This window comes from Rhinopithecus roxellana, chromosome 11, assembly GCF_007565055.1.
Source record: "Rhinopithecus roxellana isolate Shanxi Qingling chromosome 11, ASM756505v1, whole genome shotgun sequence".
Lineage (NCBI taxonomy): Eukaryota > Metazoa > Chordata > Mammalia > Primates > Cercopithecidae > Rhinopithecus > Rhinopithecus roxellana.
Window position 1 is genome coordinate 7,766,920 of NC_044559.1, and position 27,209 is coordinate 7,794,128.

At 50.8% G+C, this 27,209-nt stretch overlaps 1 protein-coding gene across 1 annotated transcript; it reads right to left on the reverse strand.

Annotated features, from left to right (window-relative positions):
• Positions 1–1,547: 1,547 nt before the first annotated feature.
• On the reverse strand, positions 1,548–26,447 carry CDHR1 (cadherin related family member 1). Its single transcript, XM_010376331.2, has 17 exons — positions 26,169–26,447; positions 25,400–25,495; positions 24,276–24,421; positions 23,078–23,128; positions 21,792–21,881; positions 19,713–19,799; positions 18,481–18,594; positions 17,262–17,405; positions 15,765–15,843; positions 14,436–14,536; positions 11,990–12,193; positions 11,486–11,638; positions 9,180–9,344; positions 8,631–8,698; positions 7,939–8,167; positions 6,999–7,256; positions 1,548–6,143 (listed from the first exon to the last, which is right to left on the reverse strand). The coding sequence occupies exons 1-17, from the start codon at positions 26,221–26,223 to the stop codon at positions 5,604–5,606; spliced, it is 2,580 nt and encodes an 859-aa protein (XP_010374633.1). The 5' UTR covers positions 26,224–26,447; the 3' UTR covers positions 1,548–5,603.
• Positions 26,448–27,209: the final 762 nt, after the last annotated feature.

Here is a 27,209-nt window from a genome sequence, read left to right on the forward strand (position 1 = left end):
CAACAATTTTTTTAACTGGAGTGTTTTAAAACAAATACAAAGCTTCACACCAGTTTACCTGTAAATGTTTTAGTTTGAAGTCTAACAGATGAAGTTTAAAAAAAAATAACCAAAATTATCACTCTTAAGAACATATATTTTTAAATTATATGGTCATATATATATTTAGATATGCACATGTGTACAACACACACATACATGTAATGTAGTGGAGAATTTATTTATGTGGAATTTCCTATGATAAATTTTTGAAGAAAAGTGGTTGGAGCAAGAAAAGAACTTGTACTTCTCGTGGCCTCTGTGTACTTCCTTTCACAGCATCAAGGGGGGTTGATATGGTTTGGCTGTGTCCCCACCCAAATCTCATCTTCAATTGTAGTTTCCATAATCTGTACATATCATGCCATTTCCCCCATGCCATTTTCATGATAGTGAGAAAGTTCTCACAAGATCTGATGGTTTTATAAGGGGCTTCCCCTTCCCTCAGTTCTCATTCTTCTCTCTCCTGCTGCTGTGTGAAGAAGGACATGCTTGCTTCCCCTTCCACCATGATTGTTAACTTTCCTGAGTTCTCCCCAGTCATGCTGAACTGTGAGTCAACTAAACCTGCTTCCTTTATAAATTACCCAGTCTCAGGTATGTCTTTATTAGCAGCATGAGAACGAACTAATACAGTGGTCTATGGATCTTGAGGGTGCAGCCATCATGAAATGGCCTGGGCTACCATGAAGGTGAGAGTGGATGTTCCGACCTTCACGCCAAGCAAAAGAGGCTTGGTGGTGCACATGAGACAGAGGAGTCAGGAGGAGGGAAGGGCTGTGGAAGAGGAGAAAGCAGTGCAGGGGGGGAGCCAGGAGCATGATGGTGGGCAGGGCAGTATTCAGCTGCTTCTGTAAACATGTAAATTTAGGGAGAGGGGAAATGGTCTAGGGAGGATTTCTGAGAATCTGATACTTTTTAAGATGCTTGCGCTGCCCCTTGAAAAACCCTAGAGTAAAGATTCATGTTACTCAGATTGAATAAGGCAATTTCATAGTGGGGATGCAAGAATAGACCCTGACTTGAATGTGGTTTCTTGGGCTTAAATTTTGGTTTTCTTACTGGCTTTGTTGTACCAGGGAAGTTACTCTCTTTTCATGTAGCTTAGTCTTCTCACCTATAAAATAGAGTAATAATAGTATCTTAGTTTTCTCACCTGTAAAATGGGGATAATAACAGTCCTTACCTCATAGCATTATTCTGATAATTATACAAGGCTTTTTTTAGAAAAACATGTAAAGTTCTCAGAACAATAGCTGGCACATAGTAGACCCTCAATAAATGTCACAATCATGAATGTTACCATCATTTCAGGCATCTGCGTCAGTTTGTGCTTTCTTTGAATGTGACTCAACACATAGACAGGGCCATTTGGAATATCAGATCTTAGTAGGACTACACACATGTGTATATTTGTAAATATTTATATGTAATAATATGTTATCTAGGCTAATATCCTTCACATATTCTGTTTAATTCATGTTAAAAAGATGCTACAGTTTCAGATGTAGTTGTCATGCCCTTGAGAAGCTTATTTATTTAGAGCTTAGACCATACAAGTTCAAGGCAAATGCCTTTGATTGAGGAAACATTTGTAAGCAGAGCTACTTGCTTTTAAAATGAAGCCTCTCTAGTCCCAGGCGATTTAAGATAGGAATGTTGTTCTTTTTCTTTTCTTCTTTCCTTCTATCTTGTTAGAGATGTACACCTAACACCTAGAAGAGAGCCTGGCACAGACAATATACTCCAAATGTGTCACCCTAGGAATGGCTGAGTAAATTATTGAGAAATGAATAAATAACCAAACCTCATTCAGGCCTTAAAAGAGGTGCATGTGCACGATTTTATAACATCAAACCGATGTCCACAACATCAGCCTGCTGCTACTCTGCTTTATTGATCAAATGATGGTAGCTTAAGCCATGACCGCCTCATTCTGGAAACTAGGACCTTCAGAGAACCCCTCCCCAGATTGTTTGTGAGTCTCCTAAGGGGTCCTCCATGTGGCACATGCCAGTCTCCTGCCTCATTCCTCATGTGGCATCTTCTCCATTCTCTCTCTCCACCCCTTGGTGACCAAGGCCCTTGAAGACTGTCAGGATGTGCCACCGCCTGTCAACAGATGCCAACACCCCTGACAGGTGGACTGGCCTTGGATTCCCTCAAAGCCTTTAGTCCCTAAAGATAGAATCGCCAAAATCCTTAGAGAAGCAGAGCATGTTAGTTCCTTCCCATTTCTGAACACACTTCTCCAGCTGGATTCTGAGGGAGAGCTGCTTGAGGACAGAGTTCCACAGGTTCTTATGGATATCTCATTGTTCCTAACCCCCTGGAATCTCAGGGCAGGCTGCCGGCTGCACAAGTCACAGATGCTGTGGCAACTGCCCTGTTCTCCACTTCCCTCCAGACCCACTCTCCTCCCTTCTCCTAGGATGAAGTAAAAGCTTCTGGACCTATAGGTGGGTGGAAACATCCCAGGGGGTGAGGATGCATGGAGGGGGTCCTCTCTTTCGGGACATGATGTTTTAGTATGTGGGCCACAGTCATGGCAAGTGTCTACTGAGCTTGTGTAAGTAGATACAAAGCCAGTGCTAGGCACTTTACATATATTAGCTCTTGTCATCCTCTCTGCAACCATACTTTGTACCTGTGTTAATGAGGAAAGTGAGGCCCAGAGGGACTTGACCTCTTGCCCAAAGTCACAATTAATGGCAGAACCAGAATTCAGACCTAAGGGCTGTCAAACTGTAAAGCACTTTGTTATATCATGTGATTGGAAGATCTGAGCTCAGGCGCAGGAGGAAAATGACTCTGCAGAGTCCTTGGAGTCACATCTGTTTATTGTCCGTGAGGCTACAGCTCCATTCTTAGGACCAGGAATGGGCAGGCCTGCCCAGTGTGCCTTTCCTGCCTCCCCGCTCTTTCCCTGGAGGCCTACCATGGTGCCAGCCTGGAACTCTACCTGTCCTACTGGGACTGAGCAGGCAGCCCCGTGGCCCACCATTTGTAATACAGGGACTTGACTGGCCTCACCCCACTGGCAGGGTCTCCTCCAGTGCTGACCACACTTGCCAGTGCCTTAGGTTTGGCTGCACCCTCCTCCTCTTTCCCAGTGTGGCTCATGCTGGCTACTGGGCATTTCCCCATCCATGGCCAGTTTGCAAGATTGGCTCTGCCTTGGTTCAAGTTCCTGGGGTTGTCCAAGAGAACACTCTCGGTCCCGGATCCACTTGCAAGCCTGAGCTTCCAGTCCAGAGGTCTTTATGACCCCTTTCTGAGAGATGACAGTGCTTCCCAAGCTTTCACGCCCACCCTAGGCCTCCCAATTCCTGCCCTTGCTGGGCTGCACTGGTAGGGTGGGAGAGTGGGCAATTAATTCTAGCTCCAAGTTCCATTCCTCTCCATGCAGCCCTGCCTGGGCTTGTCCTGTTTGGGAGAAAAGTCCAGTAGACAAGGCCCACAAATGTCCTGTTCAAGATATATGCATGGCAGTTTGGACAAAACTTTTCAGCCTTCTTTAGAGTCAGATCTAGGGGTGAAAGAATGGATCCACCTGCTGAAGGAGCCAGGAAGCAAGTTGAGCTTGGCTCTGTGTCAGAAAGACTGGTCTCCACAGGTCAGCAAACTCAAAAGAAAGCAGGGAGCAGGGGACCAGCACTGTCTTTGGGTAACAGACTTTATTTTCCATTTATAAAAGAGGTTGATTGCATGCAAGCTTTAAGGATGCTGTATTCCCTGTGGAGGCCAAGCATGATCCAGCACAGCCCTCTCCCGAAACACAGGCTGGAAAGTACCTGTTTGCTCAGTCTGGGCTCCTGGATTGCTAGAGTCCACCTCTTGCTTAATACCGTTCAAGTCAGGGACTATAGAAACTCCAGCAAGGATTCTGCACGCTGGCACATCTCAGTGACACCTCCAAACACAGACTCAGAAATCAGGAAAGCCACATGTGCGTACAATCTCTTTAAATAAAATCATCAATGTGTTCTAGAGGGGTTGTTAGTGAGTGGAGTCAAATGCAGACTGTTCTACTTTTCTCTCTCTGTGCACACATCTAGATTTCCTGATAGCAGGTTCCTTAAAGCAGGGCACAACCTCTTTGTATTAATCCCAGAGGCCTGGTATGACTTCTCTCCTGGGGAAGGTTGTTACAAGCTAATGAGGTCTGCCCTGGCTAGACCAGATCCTTGCTACCAGCCTGTTGTGTGGCCTCAGGCAAAGCATTCCGTTCTTGGGAACTCATTTTCTTCATCTTGGCAAACTGAAGACTTGGAGCTCTGGTTCTCTCTGACAGTAGCTGGCCAGGACCACAGTGGGGATACAGTGAGGGAAGAATGGAAGGAGAGGTGTGTGAGTCACGGCAATGCCATCATCCAGTGGTAGCCCCTAAGCCCAGCACAGTGCCTGCTGGGGTGCTTGGCAGAGTAGCTGTGAGGCTCCTAATACTTTCTGGAAGAGCTGCACCCAGAGAACTGGGCTGCAGAAAAATACTTTGCATTCATGCCGCTTTGGTTAAAGCCCTCATCACCACCATTTTCTTCAATCCTCACCCTAGACCTGCAAGTGAGGCAGACAGGGCTTACTCTCTTCATTTAACAGATGAGGAAGAAGATGATCAGTGACTTTAAACAGCTTTCCCAAGGTCACGTGATGTGAGCAGAAGAGCTGGATAAAAATGGAAGTCTCCCTGCATCTCAGCCCTGATATTCATCGACTGCCCTGAATTGTCTCTTCAAGGATGGCCGGTGGGGCAGCTCCTCAGAGAGGGGCCCTGATGCTCTTCTAGATGCCTTTAGGGCTACCTCAATAGCTCCAGCTTTGACAATTTTGGGCTCATGGCAGTCCTGGCTGGAGACATCTGCCCTCACTCTTGGCAAGGCCAGACTTCCACCTCTGTGTCCCTTGTCCCACGTGGGCACACCAGGGTCCACAGTCTCTGCCCAGACAGAATGCTCTATCTTTTCAAATGCATCCTGGCACAGTCCCACAGTCAGTGTGTTTTCAGCACACATTTGCCCTCCCCTTATTTACATTTGCTTTCCTACAGCCCACGAGGTTCGCTGACCCCCAGCCTGAGACAACGCTAAGCCTCCTTTTCCTGCTCCTGCTCTCAGCTGCAGGCATCAAGATCCAGATTTCAGTCCACGTTGCTCCACATGGCCAGGGCCCTGCTGCTTGACTAAGGATGATGAGCTCCCAGTAGGACCTGAGGGACTGTGAGGTCTGGGGTTGGTGAGTAGAAGACATATAGAGCTGTCTTCTCATCAATTCCCAGCCCTGAAGAGTGGGGGGCATTGTAGCAGTGCCAAGGATTTGAGAGATGGGGAAGTATTTGCTAATTGCATCCTATAGCCCAATGTCTTGCCCAAGGCCCCAACCAGAGCCCTGTCAGAGTGCAACTTCTTGTTGTGCCAGAAGGTGGAGGTAGACATGAGGACAATGGGGATTACACCATTGTAAAAAACAGGGGTGACCTTAAGGGGGAGAGGAAGGGGAGCATTGTCTGAGCAGCAGGGTAGTGTGGGTCAGGGGAGGAGGAAAGAGTGGGGACCATAGGGCATGCACTAGAAGTAAGCCTTGTTGTGCACACTCTTCTTCTCAAACTTTTGCTTGAGCTCAGAGATCAGAGTTGACTGGATGGGGCTTCCCATAGTTTTGGGTTTTGGTGGGGGTTGGGTCGGGTGGGGGCTGAGAGAGCCAGAGACAGTAGGCACGGTCCAGTGGGCTGCGCCAGTGCTGGGCGCCACGCTGGGTGGTGGAGGGAGAGCTGGAGCTCTCGGGAGCAGGGAGCTTTCTGGGCTGTTGTTGTTGCAGTTCTCATTGGGAGGTTTCTCTTTGAGCGTGAACTTGGTAGCGGCTTTGGCGCTCTTGGACTTGAGCCACTCAATGCGGATGGTGCGGGGCGCAGGGCTGGGCCGCTTGCGGACCACCCGCCGCACTGGCAGGACCTTGTTAGACTTCTTGTTGCGCCAGAAGGTGGCGGTAGAGATGAGGACAGTGATGGCCACGACGGTGGCCATGGTGCCGGCCAGCACACCCACGGCCTTCATGGGGTTGTCCTTGGTCTGTATCAGGAAGGCAGCCATGGGGCTCCGGGAAAGGGTCTGAAAGAGAGAGCCAGCCCCTGCACTCAGCAGTTCCCACCCGGTCCTTGGAGTACAGAGTAGGCTTGTGCTTCCTTAAGCATAACGGTTTTTAAACTTTCTGGAGTCAGGAGTCCCTTTGAGAATCTGATAGGCACTATGGGCTTTTGTCCAGGAAAATGCACACAGAGAGAGCATGATGCATGCAGCTCTCCAGAAAAATGCAAGCCTGTAATCCCAGCACTTTGGGAGGCCGAGACGGGCAGATCACGAGGTCAGGAGATCGAGACCATCCTGGCTAACACGGTGAAACCCCGTCTCTACTAAAAAAAAAAAAAAAAAAAAAATGCATGCAAACACAGCATGGTGCAGACCACTCTCTAGTACAATAAGCTCAGATGGAATGCAATGCGAACAACCTCTTTTGGATTCAGAACTCCTGCTTTAGCTGGACTCTGTCCTTGAGATAGTAGGAGATCACCTGCCTTTGATTGTGGCAAGGGCTAGGGGACCCATTTGCCCAGATATATCAGAAACCTCTTAAGTGGCTACTTTTCTGCCAGACATTGAGCTGAGAGCTACACATAATGATTTCACTCTGCTTTTCAACACCCATGTGAAGAAGCCATCGTTACCTCCATTTCACAGGAAAGGTAACAGAGGCTTAGCAAAGCCCAAAGCCACACCATTAATAAGTATTAAACTAGAAGCTCAGCCCCCTTCCAAAGCCTGTGTTTGACGGCACAGGCTGCATTTGATAACACTGAGTGTCTTTTGAAGGAAGCCTGGAGATGGTCCTTCTCTGTCTGCCCACGTTGCAGAGAGGTCTGAGCTGGCCCTCTGACCCCTTTTTCCTGACCATGGCTTTGTACTCACCTCAGCATCTGTGATGTCAATCTTGAGTAAGGCTGTGGTGCTGAAGGATGGGGAGCCCCGGTCCTTGGCCTGCACCTCTAGGGACCATATACAGTCCCTTCCAGGTGTGATGTTGTGCAGAGCATCCAGGGAGCGGATGGAATTCTTGAGCCAGATCTCCCCCGTGTGGGCATTGATGTCGAACACATTGGCCGGCTCTGCATGGGTGATGGAATAATCCACCAGGTTGTTGGGTTCCTCTGCATCCTCGTCTATGGCCTGTGCACAGGGAGAGACAGACAGAGCTGGGCTTTAGGGACCATCCTTGTGTACACTGGCTAAATCAGCATGTCGTATGGGGCTTGCTGGGTTGATGGGAAATGGTCCTGATCCTATTTTGAGAGGATTGAATTGGGAAAGGAATAGAATGCGTGCCCTCCTATAAACCAGGGTCTATGTAGGCCTTACACATGTGCTACCCGGTTCCATTCTCAGAACAAGACTAGGAAGCAAATATTGGTGAACCCACATTACGGATGCAGAAATGAAAGCTTAGATGCAAAGTGGCTTGTCCATGGATACAGAGGTATAAGAAAGGGAGTCAGGATTCAAAGTCAAGTCTGCTGGGTTTCAGAGTTCATCCTTTTTGCCACATTGGCAAGATGACAAAGTGCAGTGAGAAAACCACTCTTTCGAAAGCAGGCAGACCAGCTATGTGAAGGCAAGCCAAACACTTAATCCACCTGGCCTGTTTTCTTCATTTATTGAGTAGCAATGTCTTCCTTCTCAGAGCTGAATTCCATGTTGAAGTGGGGTTGGGGATACATAAAATGTCTTAAAGTCCCTTGTCCATGGTGGGAAGCCAATAAATTTTATCTTCAATGAAATTCTTATGCCCCAGTATCTCTTGCAGCTGCTGGACCCAGGCTTTTAGGGGAGCTCAGCTGCCTCCAAAACTCACCTCAATTTTCACTGGGTTTCCTAGCACCATCGTCTTCTTCTGTACGCTCTTTCCAAACTGAGGGGGGTGGTCATTGACATCCAGCAGTGTGATAAACACCTCAGCTACGCTGTACTTGCCCTCTATGTCCTCTGCCTTCACATAGAAGTTGTACCTGGCAGTGGCCTCAGCGTCCAGGCTAGCCCAGGGCTGGGTGTAGATAAGCCCAGTGGATGGGTGGATCAGGAAGCTGCCAGGCAGAGCACATAGGCATGGGTGTGCACGCATACACACATATGTGCATACACGCACATGCCTGCAATAATGAGCTGCCTTCCGAAGCAGCAGTGAGGTGTCATGCAGCTCCCCCAAAGTGTCCCACCTGCTCCCTCCTATCCTTGCAGTCTAAGTGAGGTAGATCCACCTGTGCATTCACCCGTCTGTCACTATCCAGCTTAACAACTCCATTTATAGTCTTTCTTTCTTCCTATGGCCTGCTCCTTCCCCAGCCAGCCCTGCTTGCCTGGCTCCTGAGGCTCTGGGCCCTGACCTTCCTCACCCTCTGCCTCAGCTTTCCACTGCCTGTCTTCACTCCTCTTCACCCACGCTCCTGTCCCTCCCAGGCCCCTCCTGCCTCTGCCACAGACCTCCTCCACCCTCAGCCTTCCAACCCCCTTGCCCAAGTCCCTGTCCTGGATTCTGGATCTACTTACAGGTCTGCCCCAGTCCCGTAGATGGAATATTTCACTTCACCCCAGGGTCCTGTGTCTGGATCCACAGCCTGGAAGAGAAAGAGCCCCGGGTGGCACTCGCCTCTTTGTCAGGGTATGTTGTCAGCTCCCATGCCCTGAGGGTTGCTTTCAACCACAAAACAAGGGGATTTGAGGTTTGCCCAACTGGGGAAAAATTGGTGGAGAGACCTGCCCAGGAGTCCTAGTTTTCCTCCAAGAAGCTTTAAGTATTGAAACAGCCAAGAGATTTAGATCTGGAAAACATTCATCCCTCCTTTATAAATGAGGAAGAGGGGATGGGTCCCATGCCCTGTGATTATTGTTTACATGTATATCCTCATTGCATTCTGTGAGGTGTTGTAATACCCATTGTATGGATGAAGAAACTGAGGCTAAGAGAGGGCAAGTAACTTGTCCAAGGACAGCTAATGAGTGTGGGCTCTGGAACTCAAACTGGAATGACCTTCCAGATTTGTCTGGCTTCACAAGGCCTCCTATCCCACCCAGTCCCTGGGCCAGTTCCCAACCCACTGTGACAGCCACCACGCTGGAGCCCCCTGGGGCATTCTCAGGAATCCTGGCAACGTAGTAGAGGGAGTCGAACTTGGGGACATTGTCATTGGTGTCCAGGAGCTGGATCACAACATCCGCCGTGGAACTGAACTTCTCCGGGGTGTTCACTTCAACAGCCAGGAGCTGGGAAGGAAGGAAAATGAGGACTTGTCTGGGTGGGCACTCACCCTGTGGAGAGCCTTCCCACCTCATCTCCCCAGGACTGATCTGACATCCATCTGCCATGTCTCCCAATCTTCCTCGCAGCTGCCAACCAGCTATTCATGTAAGGGTCACCTCTAAGGCCTGGCATCACCCCCTACTCCATCAATTGGCTTGTAATGCCAGCTTTCTTATCATTGCCATCTGTATTGGGGTCAGTTTATTTTGTTCCACTGAGCCGCATATCCTTTCCAGTTCCAGTTGTCTTAACTATTCTCATAAGTTTATTGCCCCATATAAATACCAGATTCATTTTGTCAAGCCTTGTTGCCACCTGTCCAAATGAAATTCTAGGGAAGAGTTAATTGGGGACATTAAATTCTTTTTTTAAAAAAAATAAAAACAAACAAACAAACAAAAAAACAGGTCAGGCACGGTGGCTCACGCCTGTAATCCTAACACTCTGGGAAGCTGAGGCAGGTGGATCACCTGAGGTCGGGAGTTCGAGACCAGCCTGGCTAACATGGTGAAACCCCATGTCTACTAAAAATACAAAAATTAGCTGGCATGATGGTGTGTGCCTGTAATCCCAGTGACTCAGGAGGCTGAGGCATGAGAATCACTTGAACCTGGGAGGTGGAGGTTGCAGTGAGCCAATATCGCATCACTGCACTCCAACCTGGGAGAAAGAGTGAGACTCTTGTCTCAAAAACAAAACAAAACAAAAACAAAACAAAGAGAACGAGACCTGGCTCTATTGCCTAGGCTGGAGTGCAGTTGTGCTATGTCAGCTCACTGCAACCTCTGTCTCCCAGGCTCAAGCCATCCTCCCATCTCAGCCTTCTGAGTAGCTGAGACTACAGGCATGCACCACAATGCCTGGCTAATTTTTGCAGTTTTTGTAAAGATGGGGTTTTGCCATGTTTCCCAGGCTGATCTCGAACTCTTGGGCTCAAGTGATCTGCCTCCCTCGGCCTCCCAAAGTGCTGGGATTACAGGCGTGAGCCACCATGCCCAACCAAATTCTTTATTAACCTAAGGAGAATTTGAACTTTTTAAACAAGGTGTGCTTTTACATCTCTTTCTTTACGCCTCTTTGTAAAATTTAGCATTTTTCATCATTTGCATGATGCATATTTCTTGTGATAATTCCTATAAATTTTATGTGTTGGTTGTTATTGTAAAAGATAATTTTTATCCCACATTTTCTTATTATTTTTTGTATGTAGGAAAACTACTGGATTTTGTGCATTAACTTTGTAATCAGCCATGTTGGCAATTTTGCTGAGTTTCTAAGAGTTGTTTTTTTTTTTTTTTTTTTTTTTTTTTTTTTTTTTGTCTTTTCTCTCAGATTCTCTAAGCAAACAATCATCTCCTGCAAATAATGACTGTCTTGTCTCCTCCTTTCTAAAGTTTGAACTTATTTCCTTTCCTTATCCAGGAACAATGTTATTTCAGGAATTGTGCTAAACAATGGTGGTGTCAGTAGGCATCCATGTTTTTTTCCTAATTTCATGGATTGCTTTTATAATAGCATTTCACTTTTAAGCATGATGCAGGCTAAAGGAGAGTGTGTGTATATGTGTATAATTATAAATAAGATAATTTTAATAGTGTCAATGAAGTATTTACTTTTCCTATTAACATATTACATATGTTCATATATAATATATAATATAATAGGAAAAGTAATGTTCATATATAATATGCATTTCATAATACATTTATGATTTTACATAATCACAAATGATATCACAGAAGTATTTTTTTTTCCTCTTCAGCTAAGATTGTTATCAGAAGAGATGACAGATGTCAAGGCATATGATAAAACATCTATCGTGATAATAAAATAGTTCATTCAAATATTAACATGGCAAATTATATTGGTAGTTATCCTTTGATCCCACACCACCACCTGCATTCCTGGAACTGGTTGTGGTGTGGAAGCCAGGAAGCTCAGTGAGGCTGAGGCTGTGAGCAATCTGCAGGAGGGTTGGAGAAGAAAAGAGTAGGGCCAGGAAGGGCAGAGAGTGACAAGAGATCCCCTCAGGAATGAACCAAGATGCTGGTATGAATTCCTGGGACCCTCCCATTCAGGGCAGTGAATTCAGGGCACCACCTACCTTGAAGGTTAATACTTTGGACTTTTCAAAGTCAATGGCAGTTGAGTTCTCCACAATGATCGTGACTTGGGCTTCATTCAGGACTGTCTGTGGAACCACTCGGAAGATGCCCCTGGGCCCCACCAGCTGCAAGTTGAATTTGGCATTGGCTCCCTAGAGAATTTGGAGAGTGGAAACAAGGAAGATGAATGATGATAGAAATTCATATTCATACTATATAGAAGTCTTCATATGCCCTTAACCTTGGGAGATATTATTAAGAGAGTTTCTGCATCTGACTTTTCCTTCTGAATGGACTGTGAATGCCTTTCGGCTAAGCAGATAGTCTTTGATTGGTTAGTCTCCCTCCTCTCCCCCTTGGTTACAACTTCCTGTTTCATTCATTTTGTGGCCCACCTGGCCCCTGCTACATACGCAGGGCAGTTTGATGCAGACCCACTTAGCTTTGGGACCCTGGCTCCATACCGTTTGTGGGAAAGCAGAGTTGGGGACAGGACCACACACCTGGTCGGAGTCATTGACGGTGATCTTGAGGCCCCGCAGGATCTCTCCCTGGGGCGGGTGCTCATTCATGGACAGCTCAAACCTGTTTTGGGGTCCACTCTCTCCATAGAATGTTGGCGGGTGGTTGTTGAGGTCCACAATCCTGATGGTGACTGGGACAGTGGCCTGGGCAGCTGGGCTCCCCACAGGGCCCATCTCGGTCACCTGGGATGGGTACAAGTGGCTATGGCCTATGTGGCAGGTGGACCCTTCAGATGGTCCAGCTCCTACCTACCTTGTAGAATGTATAATCCCCTCTGTTTCAGTGTGTCCTGGCTTAGCAACTTAGATCTAACTGATAACATATGGCAAAGATGGCAAGCTATCACTTCATGATTAGATGATAAGAGATTGCAATTTCTGTCTTGTGAAGTCTCTCTCTTCCTGGTTTTGATGAAGCAGGCAGCTACGGTTGACAGAGACTAATGGTGACCTCTAGCCAACAGCCAGCAAGGAGCTGAAGCTCTTAGTCCAACAGCCCACAGGGAACTGAGTCTTGCCAATAATTGGGTGGGCATGGAAATCAATCCTTCCACAGTCAAGCCTGCAGATGAGACCCCAGTCCTGGCTGACAATCTGATTGCAACCATGTGAGGGTCCTGGAGACCAAGGACCCAGCCAAGCTGAGCCTGGAGTCCTGAACCACAGAAACTATGAGATATGAATGTGTATTGTTTTAAGCCACTAAGTTTGGGGTAGTTACACAACTGATAACTAATACAGCCTACAAAGCTAGGGCCAAGAGCCCATAGGCACCTTGTGAACCATGTGGCAGATATCCTACAAACCTCTTCAAGACCTCCTTTCCCTTGTTCTGTAAGCATGCTCTGGTCTTATGTATCCTAAAATAACCATCCCTGTACTCCACTCCTTCACACTTTCACTGCTATCCCTCTTGTTTCTCACCCCACCCCTCATTCAGATACTTCACTCTGACTTCCACACTGCATCTGGCACTGCTACTCTTTCTCCTTCTCAAGTGCTCTATTCTCGCAGCAATGTGACTCTGCTCTCTGCATCCTCTTCTCAACCTCTCTGATCCCTCCTGAGTTTCCTTTACCTGCCCCTCTCCTCCTCCTCACTCTCAGCCTCTTCACACAGCTTCTGCAGCTGTGCTTGGTTGATTGTTCTCTCTCTTCTTCTTCCTCTGGGTGCTTTTATTCCCTCCCATGCCTTCCACAGCTACCTGTAGGTTGACATTCTCTCCCACAATTCCAAACCTGTGTGCCCAAGTTTCGATGTTTGAACTTGCATGTCCTTCAAGCATTCAAATGCATCCTTCCTCACTTACTTAACTTGCATGCTGTCCTGTACTCCTGATGGCACAGGACCACCTGGGCTTCATCTATCCCTCTCCCATCCCTTTCCCTCAAGATTCGCCAGTTTCCTCATTCTGTGCAATCTGCCTCATGCATACTTTTCAATTTGTCCCTTTCTTCTATCCCACCTCCCCTCAGCCTCACAGACTCTCTTCCTCTGTTACCTTGGCCAATGGCTCTACCTTTCATCCAGTTCCCTCTGAACCCAAGTTGAGACCAGAGTTCTCAAATTCGGGCTGGGACTGGTGCCAGAATTACCTGGGTGCTTATAATATGCAGATTCCTGGGTTTGCCCCAAACACACTGAATTCCTATGCCCAGGAGTGGATCCTGAAAATCTTGGTTGGCCCAACTCTCCAAATGTGGGAACCCCACTGGTCTGGTGAGTAGCCAGGTGAACTTTCCAAGTGACTGTAATCCTGCTGAAAACCTTCCAATGGCTCCTTATCGCTCTTGAGTAGGACCAGCGACATAATTTGCAGGCCCAGTGAAAAATAAAAATATAGGGTCCCTTGGTGAAATTATTAAGAATTCCAAGACAGCAAACAGCGAGCATTAAGCTTAGTGTGGGATCCTCCTAAGTATAGTCCCTGTGTGACTTCACAGGTCACATGCCCAGCTCTAGCGACAGATCCATAGCTCCCATTCAGGACCTTTGCTCCTCTGACCCCAGCCTGGGAGTCCACCTTTCCTCCTTCTCCAGGCTGCCCATCCTTCTCTGCTCTGGCCTCACCTGACTCCTTGTTGTTCCCCCAATATATCAGTGCTCTCCCCTCCAGCCTGGGCTTGCTGCACTTTCCTGGCTTGGAATGCTTTCACTCCACCCTGACCCACCCAATGCCAATCTCTGGCAGCATGTACCTGCAGGATCCCACCCATGCTCAGGCATTGCTGCTTCAGTTGCACCTTCTCCTGCCTTTCTGCGACTCCCTGTTTGTGAGTTCATGTCTGGCGCAGGTGCTTTTTAGAACAACATCTAGCCCCCTCCCCAGACTATGGGCCCCAGGAAAGAGGGCCTGGGTCTTATCATCTTTATAGCCTTCCAGGGTCAAAGGTGGACAGGGAAGACAAAGCTAGGGGGAGGGTACCTGTACATGCAGCTCATACACCTCTCTCTGCAGCTGGGCCGGGCTCTGAGTGATGGAGATGGCTCCTGATGTCTCATTAATTTCAAAGGCTCCATCGCTCCCTGTCACAGAGAGATGCACCCTGAAGTTCTGCACAGGACCACAGGGAGGTGCAGGGGAGTCATGCTGCAGGCTCCTCCTGCATTGCCTAGCGAAGTCTCATAGAATGAAATCCTGTCATCTGTGTCTTGTCAACATGGAAACAGTTTCAGAGGGGCTTAGTAACTTGTCTAAGGCTACACAGCTAGTGCAGATCTGGGACTTGAACTCAATTCTGTCCAGCTCCCTCGTTCCGTACTGCGTCCCTTCTCTTATGCATAATAATGTGTGTGCCTGTGTGCATGTGTGCACATGTGTGTATTTGTGTGTGTGCGTGCGTGTGAGGAAAAGAGAAAGGAATCAGGACATACAGTGAGACAGGGTCATGGAAGGGGAGTGGGGAAAGAAGGGACAGGAGGGAGGGAATAAAGAGAGGAGAGGGAGGGTGTGGAGTGGGACAGGCAGGAGATGGGGTGGGTGCTAAGGGACTGGGTAAAGGTTTGCAGTGGTGATGGGAGGGAAGGCAGTTGAGGTCCTGTGAGGCTGGGGAAAGGAGGCTGGCAGGTTTGCCCACATGTGAGCTGCTGGAAGGTGAGTATGCACAGGCATGTTTAGAGAAAGGCTGTGGCATATAAACATGCACACGTCTGGGACCAGGCACCAGGTGCAATGCCCTGGCCTAGCCCAGGGACAGCTCATCTGGCTCAGTTGCTGCCCAGCTGTGGGAAGAACACAGACTGTGGAGCTAGCAGGCTCAGGTTCAAATACAATGATGGAAACTTGGGATGCCTCCTTAGCTTCTCTGAACTTCATTTTTCTTGTCCATATATAGGGCTAGCACTAGGGAGATGCCACATCACCACTGCATTTGATTCATTTAATTCAGCTATATGCTGTGGGATAACAATTAAAAAGAATGAGGAAAATACATAGCCACTTAAAAAGTGGGAAATATTGCCGTGCATTCCCATCAAGGAGCAAATATCCAGGGGGAGAGGAGCATGGGTTAGCACCTCCGTGTCGCTCTCAGCGCCCCTGCCCCATGCTCTCCTGGCTGTTGGATATCATGACAGGCAGGGGCCGAAATACACAACCCAGACACTTGCTTGTCTTGGGCACAGCCTTTCCTCTGCATGTGTCTTGTACTCCTGGTCCTATAGGCGAGGGAGCTGGGATCTAGAGAGGTTGGGGAACCTTGTTCTGGTCACCTAGAGAGTCAACGCTGCAGCCCCCAAAGCTGCTCAGACTCACCATTCACAAGGCTGTAGAGAATTCGATTGGGTTTGCCCCGGTCTCCATCCATGGCGACTACCTTCAGTACCTCCGAGCCCTCGGGGAAACAGGAGCAGCCGCTGCCTGATGGGCAACATGGGGACCCTCCCCTCCCCAAACAATGTCCCCATGATGAAAAGGAGGTGCTACCCCCACCCAGGAAAGAGTCAGGCCTCTGTGTGGCCTTGGAGCATGGCCCTCTTCTCCTCTGCAGGGGCTCTAAGCACCCACTGGCCTCCAGGGTTCGAGGGATAACCTGAGCCCCTGCTTCTTCCTTGCCAGTAAGGGTCAGTACCTTGGCTGCCCAGGGATTCTCAGGCCTCCTGCACCAACTTCTGGCCCACACACCACACTCAGCCCTTGCCTCTACTGCTCCCTACTCTCTAGCCTTACTCTCACTGCCCTCTCTATCTTTTGCTTTCATCCCACCCCTGAGGTGCATGAGGGGAGAGGGGAAAGACAGATGGGAGAGAGGCCAGATCGCAAATGCGAGGTCCCAGAATTAAGATTTTATCTTGTGGGCCTTTGGTACTGCTGGAAGGTTTTAGGGTAGGGCAGCCCCAACTGTATAAGGCCTGCTTGACTTCTGCCTGTTGTCCCCTCTTAAGCCCCCCTACACAGGCCCTTCTCTCTGGTCAACTCCGGGCTACTACTTAACCCAGCCCAGGTGCTGCCTCCTCCCTTGGAGCCTGCCCTGAGCCCTGTCCCTCAGCACCTCCTTCTCCCTTTAGCTCCTCAGTGGGATGGCCTGGACCCACCGTGGCCCACCCTGCAGCCCCTACCCAGGGCAGTCCAGCATCTCCCTCCCTCACTCTGAGCTTGTCTCCACCACTGGGTCCTCAAAAAGTGTTTCCTTTTGCTTTATAAAGTCAATAATAGGCCGGGCGCAGTGGCTCATGCCTGTAATCCCAGCACTTTGGGAGGCCAAGGCAGGTGGATCACCGGAGGTCAGGAGTTCCAGACCAGCCTGGTCAATATGGTGAAACCCCACCTCTACTAAAAATACAAAAAATTAGCTGGGCATGGCAGTGTGCACCTGTAGTCCCAACTACTCAGGAGGGTGAGGCAAGAGGATTGCTTGAACCTAGGAGGTAGAGGTTGCAGTGAGCCCAGATCATGCCACTGCACTCCAGCCTAGTGACCTAGTGACAGAGTGAGACTCCATTTCCAAAAGAAAAGTAAAGCATAATCAGACAAATGCAAATTGAGAATGCAATTCAATTGCACAGAGTTCTTAAGCTGTGGCCGAGTGAGGCCAGGCTCCAGCTTGATCTCTGCCCATGGGGAGCTCATGGTGCAGTTGGGGGCAAAAGGTCCAGTTCATGGCCTGAGGCTGGGTGAGTCCAGAGCTGGCCTCTGTGTGAGGAAGGTGACCGAGGCCAGCCCAGTCATCTCCAGCAGGGGGTCCCTAAAATCACAAGGGTCAGGGCAGGAAGCATTTGGAGGGGATGCTGGCTGAGGGGCACAGCCACCCACCGGAAGGGTGTCTTCGTACACATAGCCGTAGTAGGGTGTGCCCACGAAGACAGGGGCCGTGTCCTGAACATCCTCCACATTGACCGTGACCGTGGTGGTGGCTGAGAACACCACATCAGCCCCATGAAGCCTCCCACCGCCATCCTGCGGAAGAACCGGGGCCCACAGATGGAGAGTGAAGACAAGTTGGGATGTGGAATTGGACAGAAACCATGAGAACCTGGCTCCTGCCCCCTTATGGCTGTGAGGCCAGCTGTCCTCTCCAAGTTTCTGCTTGCTTCTGTGTCACCCGGAGATACTTCTCCTCTCACGGGAGTGTTGGGAATGTAAAAGTGCCACCATTCCTTTGCAAGTGGGGTTAGTTCTCTCTCCAGAGAAATCATATCAGATGAGTGGCAGGAGAGGGGGCATTCAGAGCTAAATTCCCCCTCCCAGCCAGGAACCAAGCCTCAAGCACCTCCTGAGGATCTACTCTGTGCTTGGCCTGTGCTGAGTGTCAGGGACCCACAACAGCAAGACTTGGGCCCTGCACTGAGCATCATAACAGAGATGTGCACCCAGCCCAGCCCAGCCCGTGCAGCTATGGGCAGGCGAGGCTGACTCGGGCCTGCTGGTACAGGCTGCAGTGGGATGGCCTGTAAGCCAGGCTGTGACCAGCAAGGGCCTGCTTGCAAAAGAAAGTGCTGGGCCTAGAGGGACCGGTGGGGTTTCGCACTCTTTGTAGGGGAAGAAGCTTTGGTGGGCATCTGCTGGTTTCCAATGTTTCCCACACCACCACTTCAGAAATATGAGGAACTTAGTTGAGTTCCTCAACTTCAGGGCTGGGCAGATGAGGAAACTGAGGCTCAGAAGGGGTGACTGGGCACACAGAGAGGAGGAGGTGGGTGAGCAAGCCTGGCCAGCAAGATGGAGGTGCCTGGAGGCCATGTGGTTGAGGATGTGAGGGGGACACCATTCTCTTGGACATCCCACCTGGTCTTACCTAGGGGATCCTGGCCTGTTAGTTTTGAGGAAGCATATGCCGTCCCGCAGCCCACAGATCCCAGCCTCCCTGGGGAATATGTCCAGGCAGGAAAGACTCCGAGCAGCTGCTCCCTATGTCCCCACGCCCATCATGTCTCCTGCTCTCCAAACTGCCCCCGCTCCCCTGTAGAGCCTAACTCCGTTCCAACCCAAGGGCTGAGGAGACACTGGATGCTCCCCTGTCCTACTGTGTTACCTTGGCCACCACGGTGACATAGTGGGTCCGGGACCTCTCGTAGTCCAGAGTGGCCCCAGCCTGGAGGCGCAGCACACCGCTGTGACGGTCCACAGCAAATGGGGAGTGCAGGTTCTATAAGAATTAGGGGCCAGCTGGACCTCAGCAAGAGCGCAGGCCAGCCCCAGGAATGCCCGCTCTGCTTTCTGAAGGGAGTCCTTATAGCCCCTTGTCACAGGACCTCAGGGCTGAGGTTCCTGCTTCAGAGTGCTCAGCTTTTCTGGTCCCAGGTTCTCCTTCATAGGACTTGGGGCTTTCCCTCCCATACCCTCAGTCAAAAACACAACGTTCCCTTTTGGGCCTTTGCTTTTCTTCCTGCTCAGCTGGAAAACAAATTTTCTTGGGCTAAGTTTGGGCTAAGCTCTGGCCTGGAGGGTCCAGCAGGTGGCAATGTCTGCAGAGTGATCTAACCTGGAGGGAGCCAGGGATTAAAAGTCACAGTGAAGGAGAAAAACATTGGGGCCTTCAAACCCTACACCAAGCAAGTGACTGTGGGGCAGTCCCAGGCAGCCTGGCATCGGGGGAGAGGGTGTGCAGCCTGAAGGAGGCTGGCAGGGAGCACCAGCCTCTGGTGGGGTCCCTGGGGGCCCTTCTGTCTGGGTAGTGTCGGGCGCTTGTGCCAGGTGCTGTTAGTGGGGGCTTTACACGTACGTAGTCTTCACAACAATGCAACAAGGATGTGTTTTTATCTCTCCCATGTGAAACATGAGGAAACTGAGCTGGGAAAGTTAGATAATGCACTGAAGGTCATGTGAGTGGTGAGGGGTGGGGTCTCTCCAGCACCCGTGCAGTCCAGGGGACTTCTGGGCCTGTGTTGTTAGGGGCATCAGAGCTCTGCCTCTTTTGAGTGTTGTCTCTTCTGCTCTTTTTTTCTATTGACCATTCTGGGCCTACATGGTATTCTCCACCCATGTGGCAGTCCCTGGGGAAAGGGCTGGGGATGTGGAGGGCTGAGGGTCCTGGGGATGTGGGAAGAAGGAGGGGACAGACTGACTTAGAGGAAGCCACGATGGGCCCATCAGGGGAAGAAGGCTTCTGTCCCTCTCACATCCCCTCCAGTCCATCCCACCCCTTTGTGTACTCCTCGGGAATTGTAGAGGCACCGACCTAAGGGCCTGGGTGATAGAGGTAGGGGCCACCCAGGAGTCCCCTCTGGCCCAGCCCCAGGTTAGGTCCTGTGTGTCCCACCTTACCTGCAGGAAGTAGGTGACACTCCCTCCAGAGCCTGTGTCCCTGTCCACCGCATGGACCTTAAAGATGCTGCTCCCAGCAGGTATGTCCTGAGGGGGTCACAGCCACAGGGGAGGGTCAGAGACAGTGAGAGCATTCTCAGGGGGACAGAGGCATAGAGGCAAGCAGCATTGGGGTCAGGGGAGCGAAGCACCAAAAAGAGGTGAACAATTGAGGATAAAGCGTGTGAGCCATGTATGTTTATTGCAGCACTATTCACAATAGCAAAGACTTGGAACCAACCCAAATGCCCATTAATGATAGACTGGATAAAGAAAATGTGGCACATATACACCATGGAATACTATGCAGCCATAAAAAAGGATGAGTTCACGTCCTTTGTAGGGGCATGGATGAAGCTGGAAACCATCATTCTCAACAAACTATTGCAAGGACAGAAAACCAAACACTGCATGTTCTCACGCATAGGTGGGAATTGAACAATGAGAACACCTGGACACAGGAAGGGAAACATCACACACTGGGGCCTGTCATGGGGTGGGGGTAGGGGGGAAGGATAGCATTAGAAGATATACCTGATGTAAATGATGAGCTAATGGGTGCAGCCCACCAACATGGCACATGTACACATAGGTAACAAACCTGCACGTTGTGCACATGTACCCTAGAACTTAAAGTATAATAATAAAAAAAATTTTTTTTTAAGTGTGTGAGCACCCAGTGGGGGCTGGGGCTCAGAGGAGGTGTAGGAAAGAGGGAAGGGAAATTTGAGCAAAAAGACTTGGTGAGGGGCTGGGAGATGCGCTCAAGGAGAGAGGGAGAAGAAAACACCAAGACTGCAAACAGATAAACGGTCTACCTATGAAACAGCAATTCAAAAAGGAGGAGATGGTTCATAACCACAGACATATTTAGGATCACCAGGGACCATATACCTGCATTTTAGAGCAAGAATGAGATATCTTTCTCCTATTGAATTAGCAAACTTTTTTCTTTTTTTCTTTTTTTGAGACGGAGCTTTGCTCTTGTTACCCAGGTTGGAGTGCAGTGGTGTGATCTCGGCTCACTGCAACCTCTCCCTCCTGGGTTCAAGCGATTCTCCTGCCTCAGCCTTCTGAGTAGCTGGGATTACAGGTACCCGCCACCATGCCAGGCTAATTTTGTATTTTTAGTAGAGACAGGGTTTCACCATGTTGGTCAGGCTGGTCTCAAACTTCTGACCTCAGGGTATCTGTCCATCTCGGCCTCCCAAAGTGCTAGGATTACAGGTGTGAGCCACCACACCTGGCCTGAATTAGCAAACATTTTAAACTTTGAGAATTCAGTGTTGTCAAGGGGCAGGGGAGAAAAACCCTCCCATTGCAGGGAAGGAGCAAACAGGTGCCTTCTGGAAAAGCAGTCTGGCAACACCCTGTGGGCATGTGTGCTTTCGATGCAGTAATTTCAAATCCTGAACTGTATCTTAAGGAAAGAATCCTAATTAATGAAAAACAAAATTGATGCTCAGAAGTTGATGTGTCCATGACAGCAAAATTTAGAGCACCTTAAATATCCAAACATCAGGGAATGATTCTGTAAATGATAGACGGTTCACTTGATGGAAGCTATTAAAACAATAGCTGCCCAAACTTTACAATTAATGAGCAAAATGCTTATGTTATAACTTAAGTGCAAATAGGTTATAGAAAGCATATGTTTAGTATAATCACAACTATGCCAAACAAACAGAAAAACAAAATAAAACAAAACAAAACAGAACTCTATAATGACAAAAAGACTAGAAGGAAATATACCAAAATTTAACAATGTCTCAAGTTGGAGAAAGTGAGGGTGACTTTGAAAACTCTCATTTCTCTTACTTTTCTACATATTTCAGAAGTCTACACTGAACATGTATTATGACTATAATGGAAAAAAGCAAATGAACATGCCTTTGGAATAAAAGCAAATGTGGGAGGGAGCAGGTGGTGACAGAGAGGTTCTCCACAGGGCAGTGAGCCATGGCCAGGCCACAGAGCAGCCCCAGGGTAGGCTATGGGCCTGGGTGGGACAATCGGCCCCTCTAGCAGCTACTCACTCACCTCAGGAACCAGGGCAACATAAGGCTCCTGGATGAACCTGGGCGCCTCGTCATTGGCATCAGTCACCAGGATCACGACTTTTTCGGCCACCTGAGAAGGGGCAAAGGGGTCAAGAGCCAGCGCAATGAGACCTTCTGAGGGCTGAATGGATAGCGACCTCTAACACTCCAAGGTACACGTCCCTGCCCATCCCTCCTTTCTCTCTCTCCCTCCCTTCCTTCTTTTATTCATTAATGCAATAAACATTAAGCAGCCTCTTAGTGTCAAACATTGTGTTTCATCCTGGAGGCAGGAGACAGTCTAATGGTGTGTTATTTTGCAGTAGTCATGGTGGCTGGGATATCAGGGCAAAGATCAGCATATTAAAAAAATACGTTATGATCTCCTCAAGGTGAGAGCAGCAGTATGCCAGGCACTGAGGGCGGGGCCCCTGCACTGCACCAGCACACACACATAGCCTGTGGAAATGTGTCCAATGGGGTTGAGAGTTCCTGGGCTGTGGTGGCAGAGAGCAGGTGGGCTTCTCAGAGGAGTGAGAATTAATCCATGAGACAGGTTTGCCAGAAGGAAAGAGGTAGAAAGGTGTGCCGGGAAGAAGGGGTTGCATGTGCAAAGGCAAAGAGGAGCGAAATGCATGGTGAGCTGAGAGGATGGAAGTAGATTTATGGCTAGATTATGGCCTGGGTGGGGTGGATGTGAGGGAAAAGGCAGCGAGGCAGATGGTGCCCAACGGGGAGTCCCGGAACGCCAGACCGAAGCTTGGTTTTCATCCTGCCAGTGGCAGAGGCCAGCTGTTAGTGCTTCCTGAGCCTCAGAGTGGGCAGATCTGACTCTGTTCCGTAGTGACAACTTCAGGCAATTGGGGTTGGGGAGCCTGGAGGCCAGTGAGCCCCTGGGGTTTGTTGAGTTATCCAGGGAGCACTGATGATTGCTGAGAGAAAATGGTTGCTGTGGGGTGTTCAGCTCAGGTGACTGAGCAGGAGGCCAAGACCACGGTCAGGGAGGCAGATGGGGAGGGCAAGTTTGAGGAGATGCTGTGGAATGTGGGTTAGACCCATGAGAAGCTCAGCTTGGAGAGCCTGATCTCTCCGTTCCTTCTTTTCCTTTCTTCCTCTCTGGCCTTGCTGCAGCCCTCTCCTGCGGGTACTTTGGGCAGGTCTTGCTGGGCTCTGGCTTAAACTTGCAGAAAAGCCCCCACGAAGGCTTGGGGAGGAATCATGCTAGTCTCACCCTTCTCAGGCCCGAATACTGCAGGCTGCCAGGGACTGCCTTGGGCGTGCACTCACCAGATTCAGGCCGTCAGAAATGCTGATGATGGCTTCAATCTCATCTTCCCTCTGTGAAGCACAGGGACTGAGTGAGCATCCAGGGGTCTGACACGCCACAGGACCCCCGTGGCTGGGAGGAGCTCTGTCTGCCCCACGCACCCATCAGAGGAGGCCTGCGCGTGCTAATGGATCCCTGGATCAGGGTGAGTGGTGGCGACAGCATGCCTGGCAGAGTAGAAAGCTGCCTCCCCCCATGCTTGAGGCCTTATTTGGGACTTTTGTGTCTGGGGTTCTTATAAACTCAGAGACCCAGAGGGTCTGTTGGGGCTCCAACAGAAAATACTCTCCTGCCACAGTGAGGCGAGACGCCGACGTTAGTGTGCTCAAGGTCCCATAAAGACTTTTCCTCTTTCTTTTCCCTTTTCTCGCCTTCTCTCTCCACGCCTCTCCACATTCCAGGTCTCCGCAGAGGCTCACATCCATGGTGTCTCAGTGCTCCCCAGGATATGGTGAGGCCTCAGTGGGGTGGGGTATCGGAGGTTGCCAGATCCCGCGGGTGCCAGGGAGTAGGGTACTGGCAGCACAGTCAGGCTCCACTGCTGTGTCCCCACAGCAGTCCCTGAGACCTCCCTTTCCTTTCTCTACCCTGGCCTGCAGCTAATGGAGGCTGTCACCAGAACTGGCAGCATCCCCATAGCTGAGGTCCAGTTAGCCACACACCAGGCTGCTGTATGGTCTGAAAAAGGCCATACCCTGTTGCCTGCAAGTTCACAAATGTGTAGAGCGAAGAAGTCCTGCCAAACTCAGACTCACTCCCAACCACCCTTTTCAGCCTTGACCTGCTCTGAGTTCCTGTGCAGCATAGCACCTCTCCCAGGACAGGCTTGAAAAATCACTTTGTGAGCTTTCTTTCAGAAACCTCAAAGTGCAAACAGATTTATTTTTAATGGAACATGCTTAAAAGATTAGCAGGGCTGGCAGGTGCTCATTAAAGGAGCCCACTCTTCGCTCTGTGTGAACGAGGAGCGTGAAAGTAAAGTCCACTCTGCTGATGGCAAGAGGCCCAGAGATCTCACAGACTGGATGTGCCTGGGGTGTACCCCCTCATCCTCTACTCTACGGAGAGGTTCTAACCAAAGTGCTCTAGGGGAACTTCAGCCCACCGAGGTCTATCTGCAGGCAGCGGCCCTGCAGCACTCCCCACACCTCCCCATACCTCTCTGTCCAGCTCTTCAACCAGGGTGATGTTTCCAAAAGTGGAGTCAACAGAAAAGACGCTTCTAGCGCTGGGGTCAAAGCTGATGTGGTAGGAGATGGGGTCTCCCTCAGGGTCTGTCCCGTTCAGGGTGTATACATGAGAGCCTGGAAGGAAACACAGTGGAGAGACATAGAATCTGAGACCCAACTTTTTCCTAAAAGTAGCAGCTGCTCAGGACCAATGATTCAGCTGTTTATAAAGTGACAATTCAACTCAGTGTCAAAGGTGCTGCCCTGAACTGGGTGCTCATCGCTGGCCTCACACCTGCTGGCTGCTTGCCTCTTTGTATGTTTATTCTTCACAGCAGTTGGATGTGATGATCAGCCACTTTCCAGATTGTAATCTATAACACGGGTTACAGAGCAGGTGCAGGTCTGCTGTGCCTAACTGTGGTGCCTGAGTTCTGCCCTGCCTGGTAATAACTCGGCTCTCGGGATCCAAGGTTGAGGGACTCCTGGGTATAGGGAAGGGGAATTAAGGCCTTTAAGGCCATAAGGCAGCCATTAAGGCAGGAGGGGTGACCCACAGTGCAGCACTGTCCCCGATGCCTGGACCTGGTTCTGCAGGGATTTCTGAGCCAGATGCCTGCTTTGCTCTGCTCTCCATTTTCCCGGAGTTCCCAATGCCCACAAAGTGAGGGAGAGGGAGTGTGAAATCTCCCCTTTCTCCTCCCCTCTCTCTGCAGATCTCAGCAAGTTGGATGTTCTTCGGCCGTTTTAAAGCCTAGAGACCTGAGGCTCAGAGAGGTAAATACATTTGTTCAAGTTCACACAGCCATAAGGGTCAGCACCTTATCACCTACTTCCTACAGCGGCCTGCCTCGCAGGGCGACCCTGTCTGTGGGCGGGAGCCCTGGTCTCCAGGACTGGCCAGGCTTAAGTCGCCATGGCAGCAATGACCTTCTTTCCTGCCATTGCCTAGGGGAATTGGGAGAAAAACAAGGAGTCCCCGGCCTTGTGCAGCAACTTGGCGCTGGGCGCATATACAGGCTTGGGTGAATCACTGGCTTGGTCCCTGCGTCCAGGGGAATGCGAGTCACCCCTCAGAGAGACCTATCGGGAGCCGGTGCCAGGGCTACTCACCTACAGGGGTGTCCTCTGGGAGGCTGAACAGAGCCATGTTTCCGTTGGTGCTGCCGACCCCGTTGTCGAAGAAGTGCGGGGCGAAATTGGCCTGAGCTGGGAAAAGACCACAGAACAGACGGACACCCAGACAACGGACACCCAGACACCAGGAGGGAGCTTCGCACCAGCTCGGTCCCGCGTCAGGCCCCGCTACTGGGCAGGAGGGCGCTCCACCTCCCCAACCCAAGTGCACCGAGGGACCCCCCTGGGGCGCCGCCCAGAGGATGCCCCTGACCCCCACTCCACCTCCGGTGGGCTCGGGCTTGTCAGGGACACGTAGCATGCGGGCGCTTAGAGCCCGGGGAGCAATCCAACCCCTTCTTCATCAATGGGCAGATTGCACCCGTGCTCAGAGAGGGACAGTGCCCTAGCCAAGGTCACGCCGCGAGTCGGGGCACTATCCCCTGCCCCACGCAGTATCGGAGCTGCCACCAAGCCTGCAGCTCTGCTTCCCAGCAAGCGGAGAGCAGCTGGGGTCCGGACGCCAAACCCTGGGGCTCTAGGATGCCGGCTCTGGAGAAGCGCCCCGGAGCTCCCCACTACTCCGCTACCCCACTCCCCACTAACGAATGGGCCAGGAAGATGGAAGGACTTCTCCGCTCCCGTCCACCAGCCCGAGTCCCACTCTGGAAGTGGTCCAGGACCATGTCCCTGTGGCCACCTGGGTGACGCCGGCGCCCACCTCCCTCGCCATCCACGCGGCCAGCCGGGCAGAGCGGCCACTCACCCAGGCAGAGGCGCAGCAGCCCCAGGGCCAGGGAGGCCCACCGGCCACGCCTCATGTCTCCGCCGGCGCGGAGTGTCGCCTGCCGCCGCCGAGGCCCGGCGCAGGGGCACGGAGCATGCCCTGGGCCCGCGGGGAGGGCAGAGAACACAATGGGGGTAGCGGCGACTGCAGCCGCGGCGGGAGGGGGCGCGGGGCGGGAGCGGCGGGTGGTGTGAGGGCGCTAAGAGGATGACACGGCTCGGATCTGCTCCTGCCGGCCACCTGACAAGACCAATTAGCGGTGCAGAGCGGAGAGACAGGCTCCCAACCGAGGGCGGGGGCAGGAGGGCGTGACAAGAGGACTCCCCGCCCACCACGCCCCCTTGGCGGGCGGCCCCGGGTCCAGGACAGGACACGGTGGAGGAGTGGAGTGTCTTTCCCCCAAGTTGTCCTGAGGAGGGCGCTGGAAAATTGGGCTTTCCCAGGGTCCCTAAGTCCTGGTGGGGCTTGGGCTTCATGGGAGTTTTCTTTTCTCGTGAACTTCCTCTGTGACTTTCAGGGGCTTAGCCATCCTCTCTGAGCTAAGCATTCCAGAAGAAGTTAGTGGAGCGGCCGGGAGGGCCTTGCCTTAGCAGTCTAAGCAGGTTCCATGAGCAGCCTGAGACCAAAGCAAAGAGAAAGGGTGATGAGTGGGCAGCAGATGGTGAGGGGTTATCAGGACCCCCTCTCTGTGATCTCAACCCATTCCTGCTCTGTTCCCGAGGCTGGACCACCTCTCCCAAAGGGTCTGATCTGTGTGGTGGGCAGTAGGGAGGACCCTCAAGTCTCCACCAGGGTGAGAGGCATCTCCAGATGCTCCCAATCCCCAGTCAGTGCCCAGTCTGGGACCATGAAGGGGCAGCTGACCCACTCTTCAAACCTTCCAAGGAAGAGTGAAGGGCCTGAAGGCAGAGTTAAGCCCCATCTTAGGACAGACTTGCACAGAGCTGGCCAAGGTAGATCTGGACTGCCTGAGAGGCGTGAGATCTCATTCCTGGAGGATATTTACACAAAGCAAGGCAC